At 39.8% G+C, this 16,920-nt stretch overlaps 1 protein-coding gene across 11 annotated transcripts in view; it reads left to right on the top strand.

The window, feature by feature from the left end:
- The window catches only part of BRSK2 (BR serine/threonine kinase 2), a 305,276-nt gene that overhangs the window by 237,192 nt on the left and 51,164 nt on the right, over positions 1–16,920 (top strand). For all 11 annotated transcript variants that reach the window (XM_038138588.1, XM_038138584.1, XM_038138589.1 and 8 more), the window contains exons 9-11: positions 6,782–6,813; positions 12,228–12,392; positions 13,131–13,228. In XM_038138588.1, the coding sequence (XP_037994516.1) occupies positions 6,782–6,813; positions 12,228–12,392; positions 13,131–13,228 (295 nt within the window). The remainder of the gene's footprint in view (positions 1–6,781; positions 6,814–12,227; positions 12,393–13,130; positions 13,229–16,920) is intronic.

Genomic DNA, 16,920 nt, shown 5'->3' with positions numbered 1-16,920 from the left:
CATTTGCTCTGCATTATCCTCTAGCAGCCTTCAGAGCAAGTGTCTGCTCTTTCATCCTGTGCCCTGTGGTCCTGAGCACTGTTAGTCCCTCAGTGATAAGCTCCTGGCATTCAGCACTGAGTCTGCATCCCATCACTACAACAGAGACCCTGCAACAGTGAGGACTCTGTAGTGATTGTATCCTTCACTAATGTTGTGTTAATGTTTTAGGGAATTAAAAAACATTGGCAGTTAAAATAATTTTGGAAAATAAGATTGCCTGCTTGTCAGTGGAGGCGTGTGCCTTTATGGGTACATTGCCCCTGTAAATCCTATTGTCAGGCCTTGGTGATGATTTTATACAGATTTACTAAGCTCACAGATTCTGAGTGGGAGTATGTATAAAGAAATGTAAATTTAAGATTCCTTCTGGTTCTTCAGTCTGCTAAAATATTTATAAATAAACTCTCAGATCACTGGTTGGCCTCTCTGCTGAGAATGGTAACAACAGCATCAGTCTGTGCCAGCTGTGACGGTGCTTTTGGGATGCAGACACCTCTCTGCTAAGAAGTTAACTGAAACTCCCTTCACAACTCCCTACAATATTACCTGACATCTGGGTTTTTCTTTCATTCATTACCAGTCATGATCTATGTGGTGGCACAGGGAAAAAGTTCATGTCATTTCTAGTATACCTACTTTTGCAAACCCGGTAGCCATCACATTTTGCGGTAGATAAATAGCACTGATTGAAAAAATATATATTAGGCACCTTAAAAGACCTTTTTAAACCTGATTTTTAAAGAAAGGAATAACATTTTCACAAGTATATTCACGGAAGGAACACTGCAGAGGTTAGAGCAATATCCTGAGAGATGAGACAGCTGTTCTTCATGGCCAAGAAAGTCACAAAGTCCCTCTCAAGATTAGCTTCTTTTCCATGATGTAAACATACCAGCTTCTCTCTTGTTTTGTTGGGGATTTTTTCTCAAAAAAGTCTAAGTATGTTAGGGAGCAGATCATTAAGTGTTAGATCCTTCTTCATATTGTTCTGAATTTTTCCACAGGGCAGAGACAGACCCTAAATATTTTGAGTTGTGCAATACAGCTGGGAATGTACATGCATAGGCGAGAAAGCAGTTGAAGTAATTCAAGGTCTCAGAGTGACACTCATCCCCCTCCCCTTCTTGATCAGAATTAACCTCTTACTTCCTTAGGGAGGGAAAAAAACCCAGATCAGGTAGTTATTGGCACACACTAACCATTGAATTATGAATAAGAATTTCAAAAAATACATATTAAAGAGCTGAGAGCTGGGAGGAAAAAAGGTTGGCTCTTTGTTATTAGCTGCAGTCTTTTTTTCATTATATGAGGGTCTGTGGGTTAGCTGTCCCTGCTGCTGTCACACTCCTGTGCTGTTAGTGAGCTGCTTGCTTTGACTGCCAGGCAGAAGGGAGCTCTTTGTTTACTGCACAGGAGCTGGGAATATAGAGTTCATTCTGAGGAGAGAGCTGAATTCTATTTTAGCTGTGTCCTATGAAAAAGGGTATAAACATGGGTTTATTTGGAAGCCTCTATTCCTAGAAAATATCTCACTTGAATCAATTTGATATTTATTCAAAGATGTGAGCAAAATTGTGGCTTGGGTACAATAAGTACAGCTGTAGCTATTACCACTACTGATCATTTTGCTCAATACCTCACTAGTGAATTCAGCAGAAAAATATAGTGAAATGTAAGGTGACTAGAATTTTTTTCTTTCATTTTTCATTTCCCCTCTCTGCTTTGTTATTCTTCTTTTTTTTTTATTTGTATCTCTTGTCCTTTTCATCCAACTGCATTTCCCTCCCTGCAGTAATTGCCATTTCACAGCACACCCACACCTTCCCCAGTCCATCTGTTAAAATGATCAACAAAAACAGAACCAGCATTCACGTTTAACTGTCATTATTCGCTTCAGTGTTGCAGCTTGAGAAGATTAATGGAGGAGAGGGTACTCAGACTTACTGTTGCTGGCCCTTTTCAGCCTTAAGAAGAAGGCATTACCTTTCTTTGTATGTGATTCATTTGTGGGAACAAGACTTTATTATTTCTTAGTGGAATATTGTTCACACTCACCATAGCCTCAAATACGGTTAGTGGGACATCCTTGACCACTCTCATTTACTGGGCCTGTTTTACTAAACATGCTGTAAATTAAAAGAATTTGTGTTTTTCTTTCATTAAACATAAACTTTTCATAAAAAGTTGATCCTAGCTCCTGGTGATGGTATTTCTGACCACCCATGTTTATGAAAGGTGAAGTCAAAGAAAGAATGAGTACTAAGATGATCAGCATTTGAAAGAGTCTGTCTGAATAGTATGGCTTAAAAGAGCTTCAGTTAATGTACACAGATAATGTCTAAGAAAGGTTGTACTGGTCATCTGCATATTCATTAGAGGTAATTAGTAGGGAAAGAAGGATTATTTAAGATAAAGGAAGATACTGGCACAAAATCAAATGTATGTCCAATGGCCTTACAGGAAAGTGGGCTAGAAACAAGAAGAATTTTAGCATATCAGTGGGGTTCTGGGACAGCCTTCTAGTAGGAATAGTGTCAGGAGGGAAAAGTGAATTGTAATAAAGCTTGAGAAGGCTTATGGGAGGTGCGCTCTTGGTGCCTAAAGTACTGCAGGATGAGGTTTCTTTTAGTTATATGCTCTTCAAATGATTCAGCGTTGCTACAGCAGAGAATTACAGCCTTGTAGTAGAAACCAGTTGCATTCTCAGCCAATATTTTCTTCTCCCGAAAGACAAAGGGCAGAGACACTTTTCTTTTGAAGATGGATTAGCACTACTGAAATTTTGTTTCTAGAGCAAGGTGGATCAGAGCAGATATTGCAGAATAAGCTATTCCAATAAAGCTGTTACTGTTCTAGCGTTGACGTCTTATACTAGAGTAGAATGACTTGTTTTCTATGTTGGGTGTCCACATAGGTGGAAATACCTATCCCTGAATATTACCTAAAAATTCCTTGAATTGCACATATTTTCAGAATCTTCTCTCTGCTTTCTGATTTTGTTTTTTCTTGGATCTGATGCTAGTGATGCTATGCAGAATCTAAAGAATATTAAGAAATGAAGAAGGGAAAACTCACCTGATTCATTTCTGTAGAAGGTCTTATGGTAAGGTGCCTATTCCATAATTTAAATTTTCTCCCTTTACAATCTGTAGAATGGAGGTAATTGTCCAGTTGATGTATTTAGGCTGCCGAGGGCCTGTTCCTGCCCCATGCACGTAGGACAGTGATACTTGCCCTTGTCAAGGTCCCTGGAGACCGCTTTAGTACAGCTGCTACTGCTGAAACAGGTAATGGTTTAACCAGTGCTGTTTGCACTGCTAGCCTGAACCCTGTGGCCAGGAAAAGCCTGTGTCTTGACATTACACAGTAGGTTTAAAGCTCATACTAGGGGATTTTCTGGATGAAGAAGATTCATTTGAGGTGTGGGTGCACATATGGGTTTGAGGCTGTCCCTTTCTGGACAGGGAAGTTTGAAATTTGCCATGAGTTCAAGCTCAGAAGCCCTCATCTATATCCACAGACTTTGAGAAAGTTTTTCTTCAGGGCAGAACTTCTTAGCTTGGCAACTGCTCTGCTGAGATCAGTGCCGAGGATGTAGACAGCGCTGTCTTGTTTTCCATCTGCCTGTCTGTCTCCATCTGTTGTTCCTTGCCTTAGAATTCAGACGTCAGCTCTTTGTGGGAGGAGACCTCTTTTTCTGATGAGCTTGTGTGGCTCTGTATCACAGTGGGTCTCTCATCTGTGAGAGAGGCTCCTCAATGCTTCTTCAGTGTACAAGTTTAGTATTTGGAAGTATTTTTACATAAAACCATGATAAAGGAATTCTCCCTCTCCTTCCGCATCTTACCCTGCAGAAATCTTTCTGACTGTGCATGTGCAGTGCATCTGAGCATGTTTTGTTATTTCAGAGATGATGTCATGAGACAGTTGCCTGCAGTGACTAGGAGACATTAGGAAGCAGCATTTTTACAACTTCCATAAAATGGTATTAAACTTGGCAAACTCATGTGCAAACAGCAAGAAAAACCCTCTGGGAAGGGTTGTTAAATGCCTTCGTCACTTAAATGCATTTAAACATTGTGTTTAAATGAAGGCAGGAGTGAGATCAGCTCCCACTGTGTGTCTCCCTCTGTGCAGTGTGTCTACTGCACTGCACAGTAGAAAGCGTACAGACTTCTCCTTGTCAAAACCAATCGCCCTCCCATAACCCTCCTGTCACTTTAATGCAGACAAAAAGCAGCAAAGCATTAATTAATTACCTTTAAAACAGTAGTGAAGATGTTGGCAGCAGCAAGCACACTTCTAATAACATTTCAATGCAATTACATTTGAATCAGCATAGGAAATGGGTTTCTAGAATACTTTTCATATCTGGGATATCCCAGCATATTTCACAGCACTGGTTTTGACGTGGATTGAATGGCAGATGTGTGGGTAAACAGCAGCCGTGAGAGCTGCCATACACCTTCAAATGTGCATCAAGGTGCAGTGACGTGTCTCTTTCATAAAAATGCTGTGTGTTCATTAGTTTGAAGGAGGTTGATCAGCAGGGATGGGCAGGAGTCATTTGACATCTTCTCTGAAGGAGCCCAGAGGCTCTGCAACTATGACATGGTCTGGTGACCCTCTTTTCTTTCCCCTCTCAAACTCAGAAATTGAAGTGCTGTTGTCTGCTTCGCCATGGCATTTCTGCATATCGCAGGCGCACAAGAGCACAGTGTCCCATGGAGACAAAAAATGCAGCAGGAGAAGCAAGGATGAAAGAGACTTGGACATTGCGTAGCTGTATCATCTGCATCTTGTCTGAAATAATTAATCTCTCTAACCCTCCATGTGGTGTATAGGAAATAATGAGTAGATGTGGTTTTACCAGCGCAGGAGGCACAGTCCATCCCTTAGCAGATCCTCACAGAACTATACATCTGTTAAGGAACAATTCTAAAATCCTGCCCCATGGAAGCTGTACAAAATAGGCTCTCCTTATGTTCTGTGATTGAACCTCAGCTTGCACAGAACCAGAAGGAAGAGGGCTGTGTCTCCAGACTGTTGGGGGAACTCCCAAATCATATCTTCATCTCAACGGGAGATGGTAGTGCGTCAGGAATACTCCACTTTGCTCTTAAGAGTGCAGGGATTAGAGGACTACCTAATGCAGGGGAATTGTGATGAAGGGGAGTTACTGTAGTGGGCTGATGCCACAGCTGGAAGCTGTGCCAGTCTTCCTGGGCCACTGGATGTGTGTGCGGGGAACATTGGTGCTGCTTAGAAGACAGATATTTGAGTGCCAGCTGCACCTCTGGTTGCAGTGTTGATACAGTCCGGGGTTTAAAGGAGGCTGTTTGTTTCCCCCACTGTTCCCTCCAGCCTCCTGTCATGCTTTCCTAAGCTGCATTCCGTTGTATGTTTGTTTTCAGGAAAAGCCCTGACTCACTTAGGAAAATGGTCTTATGTATAGCCGAACTCATGTCTTACTGGTTTCCCAGACACAGAGCTGTTGTTCCTTAGCACAAAGGTCTCTGATTCCTTGCTCTCTGTGGCAAACACTTTGTATCTCTCTGAGATTTTGTTGTTTGCCTGTTCCTTATTTTTCCTTTTTTTTCTTTTTTTTTGTTTCTTTTTCTCTCTGATTCTAATTATTGTGGAAGTGGAATGTAATAAGAGCAGGACAGTTGTCACCATTCTTCCTGACCATTGTAATGGGTCTGTGATTTCCTCTCATACGAGTTTTCTTCCAGCTCTCTCCTGTCTTTCCCTTGAATTGCACAAATGTGAGCCCATATGCAGTGAGTATGCATTTTGTTCTGCACCTACAAAGGTGCTGCATAGTGATGAATATAAAAAACATTGCCCACATAACAAATAATCCCTGGACATCTAAGAAAAGTTATTTTCTGCTGTGATGATTAAAACAAAATGTATTTGGAAGGTTCTGCTGAAAGTATGTCATATGAACCTTCTGTTCTCTCTGCTGTTAAGGGTTTCTTTTGGAAAAATCATATTGCCTTCTTCTGCTGTGCTTGTGGGAAAAGATACCATTGTAGTGTTTGTGGAATCTGCCTTCCATAGGTGATCATGGCTACTTTCAGCTTTAATCAGTCCTTCATTGCATAGTAAAATTCTCATGTGTGGAACGGGAAAGAGGGAAGTAAAACAATTTTGTGGTCTCATGTCCAGGTGCAGAATTAGTAAATTGCATAGAATCTTTTTCTGCTTGGTCCTTAGATTTCGATGATAAATGTGAAGCCAATCTAGAATGCGTCCTGTATCCAGGAAGGTCACGCCACAGATGCACAAATTATTTTATTATCTGTTTGAACCTATCTTCTTCTTTCTTCCTCTCTCTTTTCCTCCAAAACAAAACTAGAAATGCAATTTAAGTATAAAGGATCAACTCTTATGCACATACAAAAAGGAGCAGTTAGATTACAGAGGGAAAGACTTGGGAAGGGAAAAGTTTGAATTTCCAAAACAGTTACCTGTGAAGCCCTGCACTTATCATTTGCCTGGGATTTGCTCCTGACTGATGTATTATGTCTAGAATTAAAGTGCCATTTCCAGTGGAATGGGTATTTATTCCAGTAGGATGAGTGGCTCTTTATGCAGCATAAAGTTCCTGTTGTGTGCATATGTCCGTCTCTGAAATTTTTTATTTACTTGAATAAGCCTTGAATAAGGATCACTTGTAGAGTTACCTTTTCTGTTTTACAGCACTAATTCCTTGTTTTCTTTTCCTTTACAGCTAGAACATATTCAGAAACACATATGGTATATGTAAGTAACTTTTTAAAAAAATTTTTGCATACATTCATTGTTGATCCTGATATTCCAGTGTACTGTGAAGAGACCACTAGAAGAGTGAGACTGGAGTTTGAAAGCAGAAAAAGAGGCAGAGAAGAGAAAGACATCTAATTTTTTTTTTCTACCCTCTGCTGCTCATATAATTGCATTTGTATGTACCAAGTCAGGAACTTTTTGTTTGTACAATGGCTAACAACTGTTTGAAATAAGACATTCAGTCCAGCAGCTTGCTGTATTAAAGAGATACCTGCAGGTGATCAGCAAAAAAATACCCACCGAGCAACTATATTTAGTTTGCTATCCAAGTGCTGCAGACAATCCCTTGTAATACCTTCTTGACAAGAAAGCTTTCATTTGTTCCTTCTTGGCATCTTGGCTTTTCTCTGAAGTAGAAACAAAAATGATGATATTGATAAGTAAGCACCTGTGAGCAAGAGCTTCTCTGTCTCATAATCCCCACTCCTTTTTCATAGCAAGCTAAGAGGCTGTTTCTGACCTTGTAACCTGTTGATGTGAGAGTACTTCTGTGACTTGATTAAAAACAGTAGTCCTGACAGTGAAACAGGAAGTCTGTGAGAAAAGTACATACTTGTCTGGTGGTTTGGGTGTAAGGAAGATTGATGGCTTTTAAAAGTGACCTTGCTCTTTGTGTAGCCTTAGTAATATTTCAAGAAGCCTAAGTCAATAATCTCTTTATACTATGATATCCTAATCAAATTAAGGAGAATACTTCACACAATAAACAAGGAAATTATGCTTGGATACATTTCCCAGGATTAGCATTTCCCAGGTGGGGGATAAGGAAAGTCCTACCTTCATAATCCTGTCATTACTCTTGAGAAGTACTTGAGGATGATGTGAACCGATATATAAGCCTGTCACCATGGAAAAAAAAAAACAAACACCTTTATTTATTTTGTTTTCTCTAATTCTATCTTATGGGCCATTTCCACCTCTGGATTTGTAGATTTGTATGACTTCATTAAAACTTGAGGGGGTTCAACATTTTGTTGAATAGCTAAGAAAAGAATTGGAACTGAGAAAAAACGTAGTTTACCTGAAATAGTGGCAGTACTCTGCCCATGGCTTTTCCATGCTCTCTTCAATTACCAGACATGGCACCTTTTTAAACCAAAGATGAACTGGAGGTTTCCTACGCATACTTTTTTTTTTTTTTTAACTCTCATGGGTAAATGTAGAACAAATGGAGTGGGGAAATCTCTAATTGTAATCTCTGAAATCCCTACTATAAGGTCTTGCTAGCAATTGCAGAAGTAAATGATGTTTACATCAGATTGGACAGATAATTCCCCTCTGTTTCTTCATGGAGTGAAATCAGCTGACACTCTCCGGGCTTTTATCAGAACTGCAATAGGAAATAAAAGAAAAAGTCATTGATCATTTATATTGTTATTTTTATCCTCCTCAAGATTTTTGCCTGGAACTTTTCACTTGTTGAAGGACGGTTGTCCCAGGCTCACATGCACAATTGTGCAGGTGTCATTGCATTAGTTTAGTCTGTATTTAGAATTTGAAGATTTTTTCCTTTGGAGACATAAACATTTGAACACTTTCATGTACTTCTCAATGAAGATCAGACTCTCTGATGATTCACACAGTAAACTTCATCTGAGGCTGTTTTCAGAAGTAGAAACTGAGTTTTGCAAAAGCAACTCTCCTCTGGACTCCCAGGGTAGTCAGCACAGAAAGGCTCTTCCAGATGTCTCTTCAGATTGCCTAAAAAGAAGTTTCTGCTCAAAATAGCTTTTTTAATGAGTCTCTTTCTCACTGTCTCTGTACTGGCCATGGACTGACCTCAGGAGGTTAACATCCTGTGGCTAATTTTAGTCAGTGAATAACCTTGCCGCCTCCAAAACTCAGCTGCTTTCATCTGGTAATGTTTCACAACCTCTTTGCATTTATTTTGCCTGGAAATACTTATGCTGACAGAGAAGAAGGGGTTGTAGTGTTTTATCCTATGGCTGTTTTGCTCACCTCTTAAATTTTTTTCTTTATTTTATCTACTATTCTATGTAAAATCTTCATCCTTTGTCATCTGTAGGTTACTGACCTGAAAGTTTTTCTCAGAACATCGAAGCGGTTCCACTTAGTTCTTCAAATAAATATTGAGGCCATTATAAAACTGAAGAAAATATTTAATTGCAGATTTAGGCAAGCAGAGAAAGAGGTCTTGAAAGTTGAAATCATGATTCACAAGCCCAAAAAAGGAAGAAAGAAACCTAAGTGAAACCTTTCGTCAGCAACCTCCAGTTCTTGCTCTCCCACCCAAATTAATTCAGTGAGGTTTCTCAAGCCTTTTTAGTTGAAATAATTTATTTTTACCTCAAATGCAGGTTATCATAAACCAGAAAATAAACAGCAGTTATTTTCACATTTTTTAATAAAGTGAGAGGGCAAATAAAATTACCTGTTATGGTAAGTACCCACTCCTGTAACACTGAGTTATTGCCTTAATTGTGAAAGTACCAACTTGCTAAAACAAGAAAAAGAATAAATGTACTGGTTCTGCTTTGCTTTGCACTGATGCAAATGGGCATCTTGGTGAGATTCATGAGAGAATTTCATGGAGAGACTGAAAAAGTCCACCCTGATCAGGAATCACAGCCATTGTATCCACCAATCCTCACAAAAGAGGGTGGGTTTTAAAGCAGCAATTACATTCATGTGGGCCTTTAAAAAAATATATGTGATTTGCAGTAGTCACTGTGTGACATTGTTTGATGTCTGTGTGGGCTGCAATGCAACAAATTTGTCACTCTGCTAGACTGAGAATGGAACAGGCATTGCAGTCATGCCAATCACAGCCCAGACCCGGTGATTTTCGTTTCCTGAAGCTCTGAATTGCACTGCCAAATGACAAGACACCTCTCCGCAGATTTTACTTGTACCTGATGAGGAGGTGTGAAAATTCCTGACTGTGTCTGGGGCTGACCAGGTGCAGGGCATAAGGAAATGCCTCCCTGGAGTTCAGGGAGGATGGCAAGCTGTGCTCTCTAGAAATGGCTCCTGTGCTGATTAATACTAAAGAAAATTGTAGACTCTATTCAGACAACGGCAGCTAGTGGGAAACCCAGGTTTCCTGGAAATTTTCAAAGACAATAATTCTTTTTAATCTCTTTTAATTACCTTAAGGACATCTGCTTGTAACATGAATGATTAATTAAGTCAATACTTTTCAGAAGTGAACTGTAGATCATTAAAAAGCAAAAACACTCAGCTGCTGCTCAAAGGTCTATCCTGCAAGAATTTATCTTAATGACAAGGTCATCACTGGATTTAATAGTGCAAGGTTATGAACTAATCATTGCTTATTACCTTCTGAGAGCTAGATCTTGATTCTAAGAGGTAGCAGTAGTGACCTCTTAGAAGGAATAAGATGTTTCTTAAGTTGAACAAGGATTTTTGAGTTTAGCTCTTAGATTCAGGACCATGGTGGCATTGCAGAAGATACAGGTGCTTCTGCGAGACTCAAAGAAGGCATCAGAAGCTGTGTTTTAGTGGTTTGACACACAGGAACAAATCCCAAGGAGCAGATTCTATGTCCTCTGTGTTTACTTACAGTGCCCTAAATTGAGTAAAACTGAACAGGGCACTGTAAATTGAGTAAATCTCTGTTAGTGCTCCTTGTAAGAGAATTGGGATCTGACCCATGTTGTCGTGACCCGAGTTGTCATGACCCATATAATGAGCACCAGAGTCTGACTCCATGACATGCAGGTAGGACTGAGCACATTTTCACTGCTTCAGAAGAAGATAAAATGAACATTTCTGAGGAGTCTTTTTGCAAGTGATGTCCCACACACAGAGTAGATGCCTCACAACTGCATTTCAACCTGCTTAAAAATAAATTGCAAGTAGCACTCCTGTGATTGTCCTAGCATGTGACTGACCTGTTCTGGATACATTGACTTAGTATTGCCTTCTTACCTTGGAGGAGATAATCTGCATTGGCTCTTTTTAAGGTGTATTGTCTCTCTCTTTGGTACCCTGGCTGAGACCTTGGGCTCATGTATATGAACCTACCAGAGCTGATTTCTAACTTACACAAGAAAAACTAAGGACATTTGGATTGGAACTCCTTTTTCTGTGTAGATACATGGATAGCTTACATTGAGTCAGGAACATTTTAAACTGTGCGACAAATTCACAAGTTGTGGCCACCTTATTTCTTCCAACATCAAAAAGAAGGATCTCTGGTCCAAACAGCCCCTGTAAACAGCAAATGGTGACAGTTGAAATATTCCTGATTCCTGCTGCCCATGCTGGGAGCCTGGACCCAATAGTCACACATTTGCACCACATAAAGGAAAGGGAGGATCCCACTCACAGAGCAGGGAAACTTCAACCATTGAGAAATAGCAGAGGTTCAGAGTAGACAATTTCTCCAACCAAAACACTGACACCACCACCAAACCCATCTCTTTGAGTGAATAGGATTTACATTAATTGCTCACTGCCTTCCAAAATAAAATCAAAGGATATTCAGGATGTTTGCAATACATATCATTAGTCAGTTAGATATACCCTGACACCTTGACCTGTTTCTTGCTGTCATGGCCTTTAATTGCAATGAATAATCAATATTTCCTGAGCCTAGTGAATGGGATGAGATAATTGTGCAGAAAGCCTGTGTTAGCTACATTTGAAAGAGTAATATGTTCTACTGCTAATGGTGTGTTCTGAGGTCTGCCACTGACCTCAGGCATTGCACTTGAGCCAAAATTTTCAAATTTGCATGTCTTAAGAGAAGCAGAGATTGTCATGTTTGGGTGTGTAATTAAGCAGCATGGTTTTCCCCCAAAGCCCTTTAAAGTGTGTCGAGTGGGAGCCTGAGCATGGAGGTCTCTTAATCACATTGGAAGTGTTAACGAAAGAAAGTGCTGCAGTGGCAGTTGTAATCAGAATTGGTGAAAAAGAGTGATGGTTTGTTCAGAGCTCCTTCTTCGAAAGGGAATCATTCAGCTTGCACTTTTCAGCCTCATAGTCTGAGGTCTGGCCAGCTGATGAGACAACATCTCTAAAAACATGTAGTGTTTTATAAATGCTTGGCATTAGGATGCTGAACAGCTGCTTCTATTACAAGGGCACTGGTAAGTGAAGTTCCCGTTGCCTTGCTGGCTGAACACAGACATTTCTCATTAAAGACCCAAATCCACAACCTGCTGGTCAGTCTTAGCCTTCATGACAGTTTCTTATGAGAATAATATCTGTCTGGTTGGAAGCTCTGGTCTCTCAGTGGGAATATAGCAAGCTGTTTCCATCTGTTGCTGCAGGCTGTGTTTCAGAGTATGGGTTCATTTGTGACTCATGTTTCTTTTCTCTCCTTTCCCTCCCCCTTTCTCTCTCTCATCTTCTTTCCTCTGCAGAGGGGGTAAGAATGAGCCAGAACCAGAGCAACCAATCCCTCGAAAGGTGCAGATTCGTTCTCTGCCTTCCTTGGAGGATATTGATCCAGACGTGTTAGATAGCATGCACTCGTTAGGCTGCTTCCGTGACCGAAATAAACTCTTACAGGACTTGTTGTCGGAAGAGTAAGCACTTGCTCAGTCTTCATATCAGTTGGGTGTCCAGGGGCTGGGATGCTTATGAACATGGGGAGAGGTGGAGAGCACTTTAAGTGATGTCTCTCTCTCTGAGTGACTGGTAAGAACTTCTCACCCTCTGGCTGTTCATTTGCTGGTGAGGTGTTGGGAGCAAGCACTGAGCCTTTCTTGCTCCATGGGTCAGAAGCTCACAGCCTGACCAGCAACGGCGCTACTGTGCTATCTCTTCCCTAGCTACCAGACCTGGTCACTTCATTAAAACATGGTCTGCACAGTCCACATGGGGAGGTATCATTGCTGATGTTTGTGTTGGATATGTCTTTGTTGCCAAATTTTTATTTATTTCAAACCTATGCCTAAGAGCTGGTGTATCTCCTGAGGTGTTTAAAGGGACAGGTGGTAGAAAGAGCACTTAAAGACTCAGGAGACCCGTGTGGCTGCCACTCTTGGTTTGGACTTCCTGGGGACACATAACCTTGACTGTCTGTGCCTCTGTTCTGCGTGTGGAGCATGGGAAGCTTATTTCCTTTCCTCACTAGCTGCTTGTTGGAGACATCAAGGGTCTCAAAAGCTTTGTGGGTTGTGTATCTAGCCGTCATGTACATGACCACTTCCAACTCATTTAGAATAACTGTGACTGTTTATTTGATGAGAAAGTTTTATGTACATGATGAACTTTTTTCCTTTCTAAATGTAATTTTTTTTTCTTTTTTTTTATTTTTTCAGAGAAAACCAAGAAAAAATGATTTATTTTCTTCTGCTTGACCGGAAGGAGAGGTATCCTAGTCATGAAGATGAGGATCTTCCCCCTAGAAATGAAATAGGTACTGCAGATATGACCTCAGTCACCATGAACCTCTCTGAACTAGTTTATCTTCATGGTTTTTTTTTTTTTAATTCTGATTTTATTTTAATTTAAACCCAAACCCTAGCATTGCTGTTACCTTCCCAGTGAAATGGTGTATGCAGCACTGGTGAGAATCCTGAGCCTGGGGCAGGCAGGTCTGTTCTATGGTTAAACTAGAAGGCTTCATTTTTCAAGACATGCCTGTCTCACTGTGCAGAAACATCCAAGTAGGTCTTGAATGGGATCTTAAAAAATGAGCTGTGAACCCACAGGCTGACTTTTTGCAGGCAGATGAGGTTTAGCAGTATAATCAAGTGGCAGAATTTTCTAATTACAAGTCTCCTTGCAGAGTTGCAGAAAGGCTGCTCATGAACTTCAGTTAGTAAGAAGCTGTGTAGCTGCATCCCTCTGCAGTTGTATATGTGCACATTCTCTTCTCTGTAACTGAATGCTTGCACTCCTGAAAGTAGGAATCATATAACTTAGCTGTTTTATAGTACATAAATCAAACTCCTGTGTTTTTAGACTTAGAAAGATTTTAAAAGCTTAATTCACAATAAGATTATAGATCTTACAAAGCTCTTGTGATACCACTTTATTCCTATTTATTCATTGATTTGTTAGGGTGCTGCTGATCACCACTAATCCAGACAACAGGAAAATTGCTCCCCAAGGAGCTAACTATATAAGTGACTCTTGATGTGCTGACAAGTTTAATAAAGGATTAGTCACCTCTAGCAATGATCTGAAACAGAATTTTGCATATAAGTGTGGAGATTTTCAGGTATTGTACTTCAGCACTTTGAACTCTAGAAGCAAAGTGCCCTTTATTTTCACTGGAAAGCCTGGAATCTCACAAGCTTTCAGAGCAGTGCTATATTGCACTGCATTTGTTAATGCTTCATTGAATTATTAACCTATCCAAGTTCCAGGCTCCAGGCCCTATAATTTTACAGGGAAATCTCTTCTACTGGAGAAGAGATGAAAATTCTTAGTTAACACAGCAATTTTTAAACTCCTTCCTGGATGGGCTACAGAGAGCATGTTAGCAGGGATCCTGATGAAGATGGTTAGCTGTGCCAGCTGCAGGTCCTGTGATCAAAAGCCCCTTGCTCAAGGCAGTTTGTCATCTAGCACTCTGCTAATCAGCTTTTGACTCTAACAGATTATCCTGCCATGTAAGGACAGCATCATCTTGTTTTAGAAATGCTTTTGTCATAAGAAAAGAAACAAGGTGACTCTAGAATCTTCAAACCCAGCATGTAAGTGAATGTGTAGCTATGCCCTAAATGCATGGTATACCTCTTCCACATGCCACAGTATTTTCATGGTTTGAACTGAAATATTATGGTCCGCTCTTGTATTTTTTTGTGCAAGGAGTGAAAATGTTTCCTAACAGGGAAACACTGACTGTATCTATGTGCCTCACCCACACATTTGAGCATTGTTCTTTGAGTGTTTGTATGCTGTATTTCCTCTTCCACAGGGGGTTTCCACGTCCTCTGTTCCCAGCGGTATCTCTGGAGACATGGGGCAAGGTTTAATTAGGAGCAGTCATGTGTCTGATGAATATCTCATCATTAGCCATTAGCAATGGCCTTGCACAAGCAAAGAAAAGCAGAGGACAAGTAAGGGTTTAATAATAGCAGCTTGAAGAAATCGTGTTCGTGAGAGTTGTGCATTGTCTGAGCTCTTGCCAAAAAAAAAAGGCATCTGAGAGTATTTTGCTTTTTCCTCTTTGTTGGCATATTAAGTCTCAGAAAGGATGGATGCAGGTAAAAATATGGCCAGCTACAGCTTGCCCTTTTTTCTGGTGTCCCTTTGTCTGTTTCAGCTGTATGAAGTTTCGTCCAAGGGCCAAGGAGGGGCCGCTTCCAACATTTTTCACATGCAGCTCCATTTCCTTTACTTGAAAACATGGGAATGAGAAACTTCTCAGTAAAAAGAATGAATGTCAACTAATGTCTCCATGAGAAAAAGGATTTTGGGGGGTGAAGTTTCTTAATAAACCAGAGAACAAAAGATTGGGCCAGAATAGATATAGAAGGTAGAGATGCCTCATCCAAACTCAGAAGGTGAACCTTTATTTCCCACCTTCTATGAGAAGGCAGATTTATAATTGGATCATTACCTATAAAATTCTATCTTTGTATGTAAAAATCCTTAGGAAGGGCTTTGTTTTTCTGATATGAAATAAAAGGAAAATGCATCCTTAGTACTGTTACTGGCCTATGGCTTGATTTTTTTTTCACCATGTCCCGAGAGTTAAAGAAGAGAAGGGCAAATACTGGAGATTTTCCTATTTTTAATTCCTGGGCTTATACAAAATCTTCTACAACCTTTGTATGACACCTCTTAAGTCATTTTGGCAGGATGGGTGTGTGTATAATTCTTTAGTATCTTAAGACTTGACAGTGATGGTGCCCTGTCATTTCTTAGTCAGACCATACTAAAAAGTATGTACAATACTTGTTACTCTTGACCATGTGTACTGTAGGATTGTAGCCAATTTTAAATAGGCATCAAATACCTTTATTAGAAGCTCAACCACATTAATGCAAGCTTTGGATGTATTTTCCATCCAACTTTTGTGAATTGTTGTTCCTGAATTTATGGGTGTGTTTCACCACCTGCTCTTTTTGCTTATTGTCTGTCTTTGATAACTTAAAATATAGATTAGAAATCAGTTTCTTCCAGCATCTTAAGCAGTAAGGGCTGATAAAATAGAATCATTTAGCTTGTTAGCGATACCCTTCTCCTCCTCAATTTCTGTTGATTCCCTCATGGCCCCTCTGACTAATGTCCTTCTCTCAGGTTTTCTCTTTCTGATGGCTGTACAAAAGACTGTCATTCAAGTTTTTAGCTAATTCCTCTTCAAATTTCTTATTTGCTGTCTTTTAAAGTCCATCTTTTAAGAAAATGGCGTGTCACTTTTGTAAATGTCACTTGGCTGCATTTCCATTTCTGTTTTGAACATTCATGGATCAAATTGACTTTTAAATATCTGTTCATAAAATATTTTTCTTGTCTTTTTCTCTTTATTGTTTAACTTCTCTTGTTTGCGCTTATTCATCACCATTCTTTTGACATTTGATGCTTTCTTCATCTTCCTTCTTCCTTTCTTTTAAACTTCACTATTTTACTTTCCTTTATTATGTCTGATATCCTGCTACAAAACTTGTATCAATTTTGTGTTATATATACACTCTGAACATCATTGTTATGTGTGTTACTATGCTGTAGATACACTCCTGAACCACCATTTGTTCTGCAGCACGAATTCTTTCTCATATTTTGAACTTGCTTGAAGAAGCAGGAGTTTGAAATACCTAAACCTTGTCCCAACTTACTTACACATGTGCAGCTGAAGTCACACAGTGTGGATCCCTTTGTTCTTCTGTCAGCTTTATGCATTCTTTTTTTTTCTTATCTGGAGGTCATTGCCTATACCATTTTCTACTATCTTTTTATTGCTGGATAGAGTTTGAAATGGAGTGAGATACAACTGCACTTTTTATCTAATTAATTTTTAAGAGGAATATTATTACTACTAACACAAAGAATACTTGGGTTATACTGTAATGGGGTCAGTTGTTATCACTAATCCATTTGCATTGAACCATCTTAGCTTATGCTCACTGTTTCAAGGATAAGCTCTGCCTCAAAGAG

Source organism: Motacilla alba, chromosome 5, assembly GCF_015832195.1.
Source record: "Motacilla alba alba isolate MOTALB_02 chromosome 5, Motacilla_alba_V1.0_pri, whole genome shotgun sequence".
Taxonomy (NCBI): Eukaryota; Metazoa; Chordata; class Aves; order Passeriformes; family Motacillidae; genus Motacilla; species Motacilla alba.
Note: the sequence above shows the minus strand (reverse complement) of the source record. Positions and strands in the feature narration are given on the sequence as shown.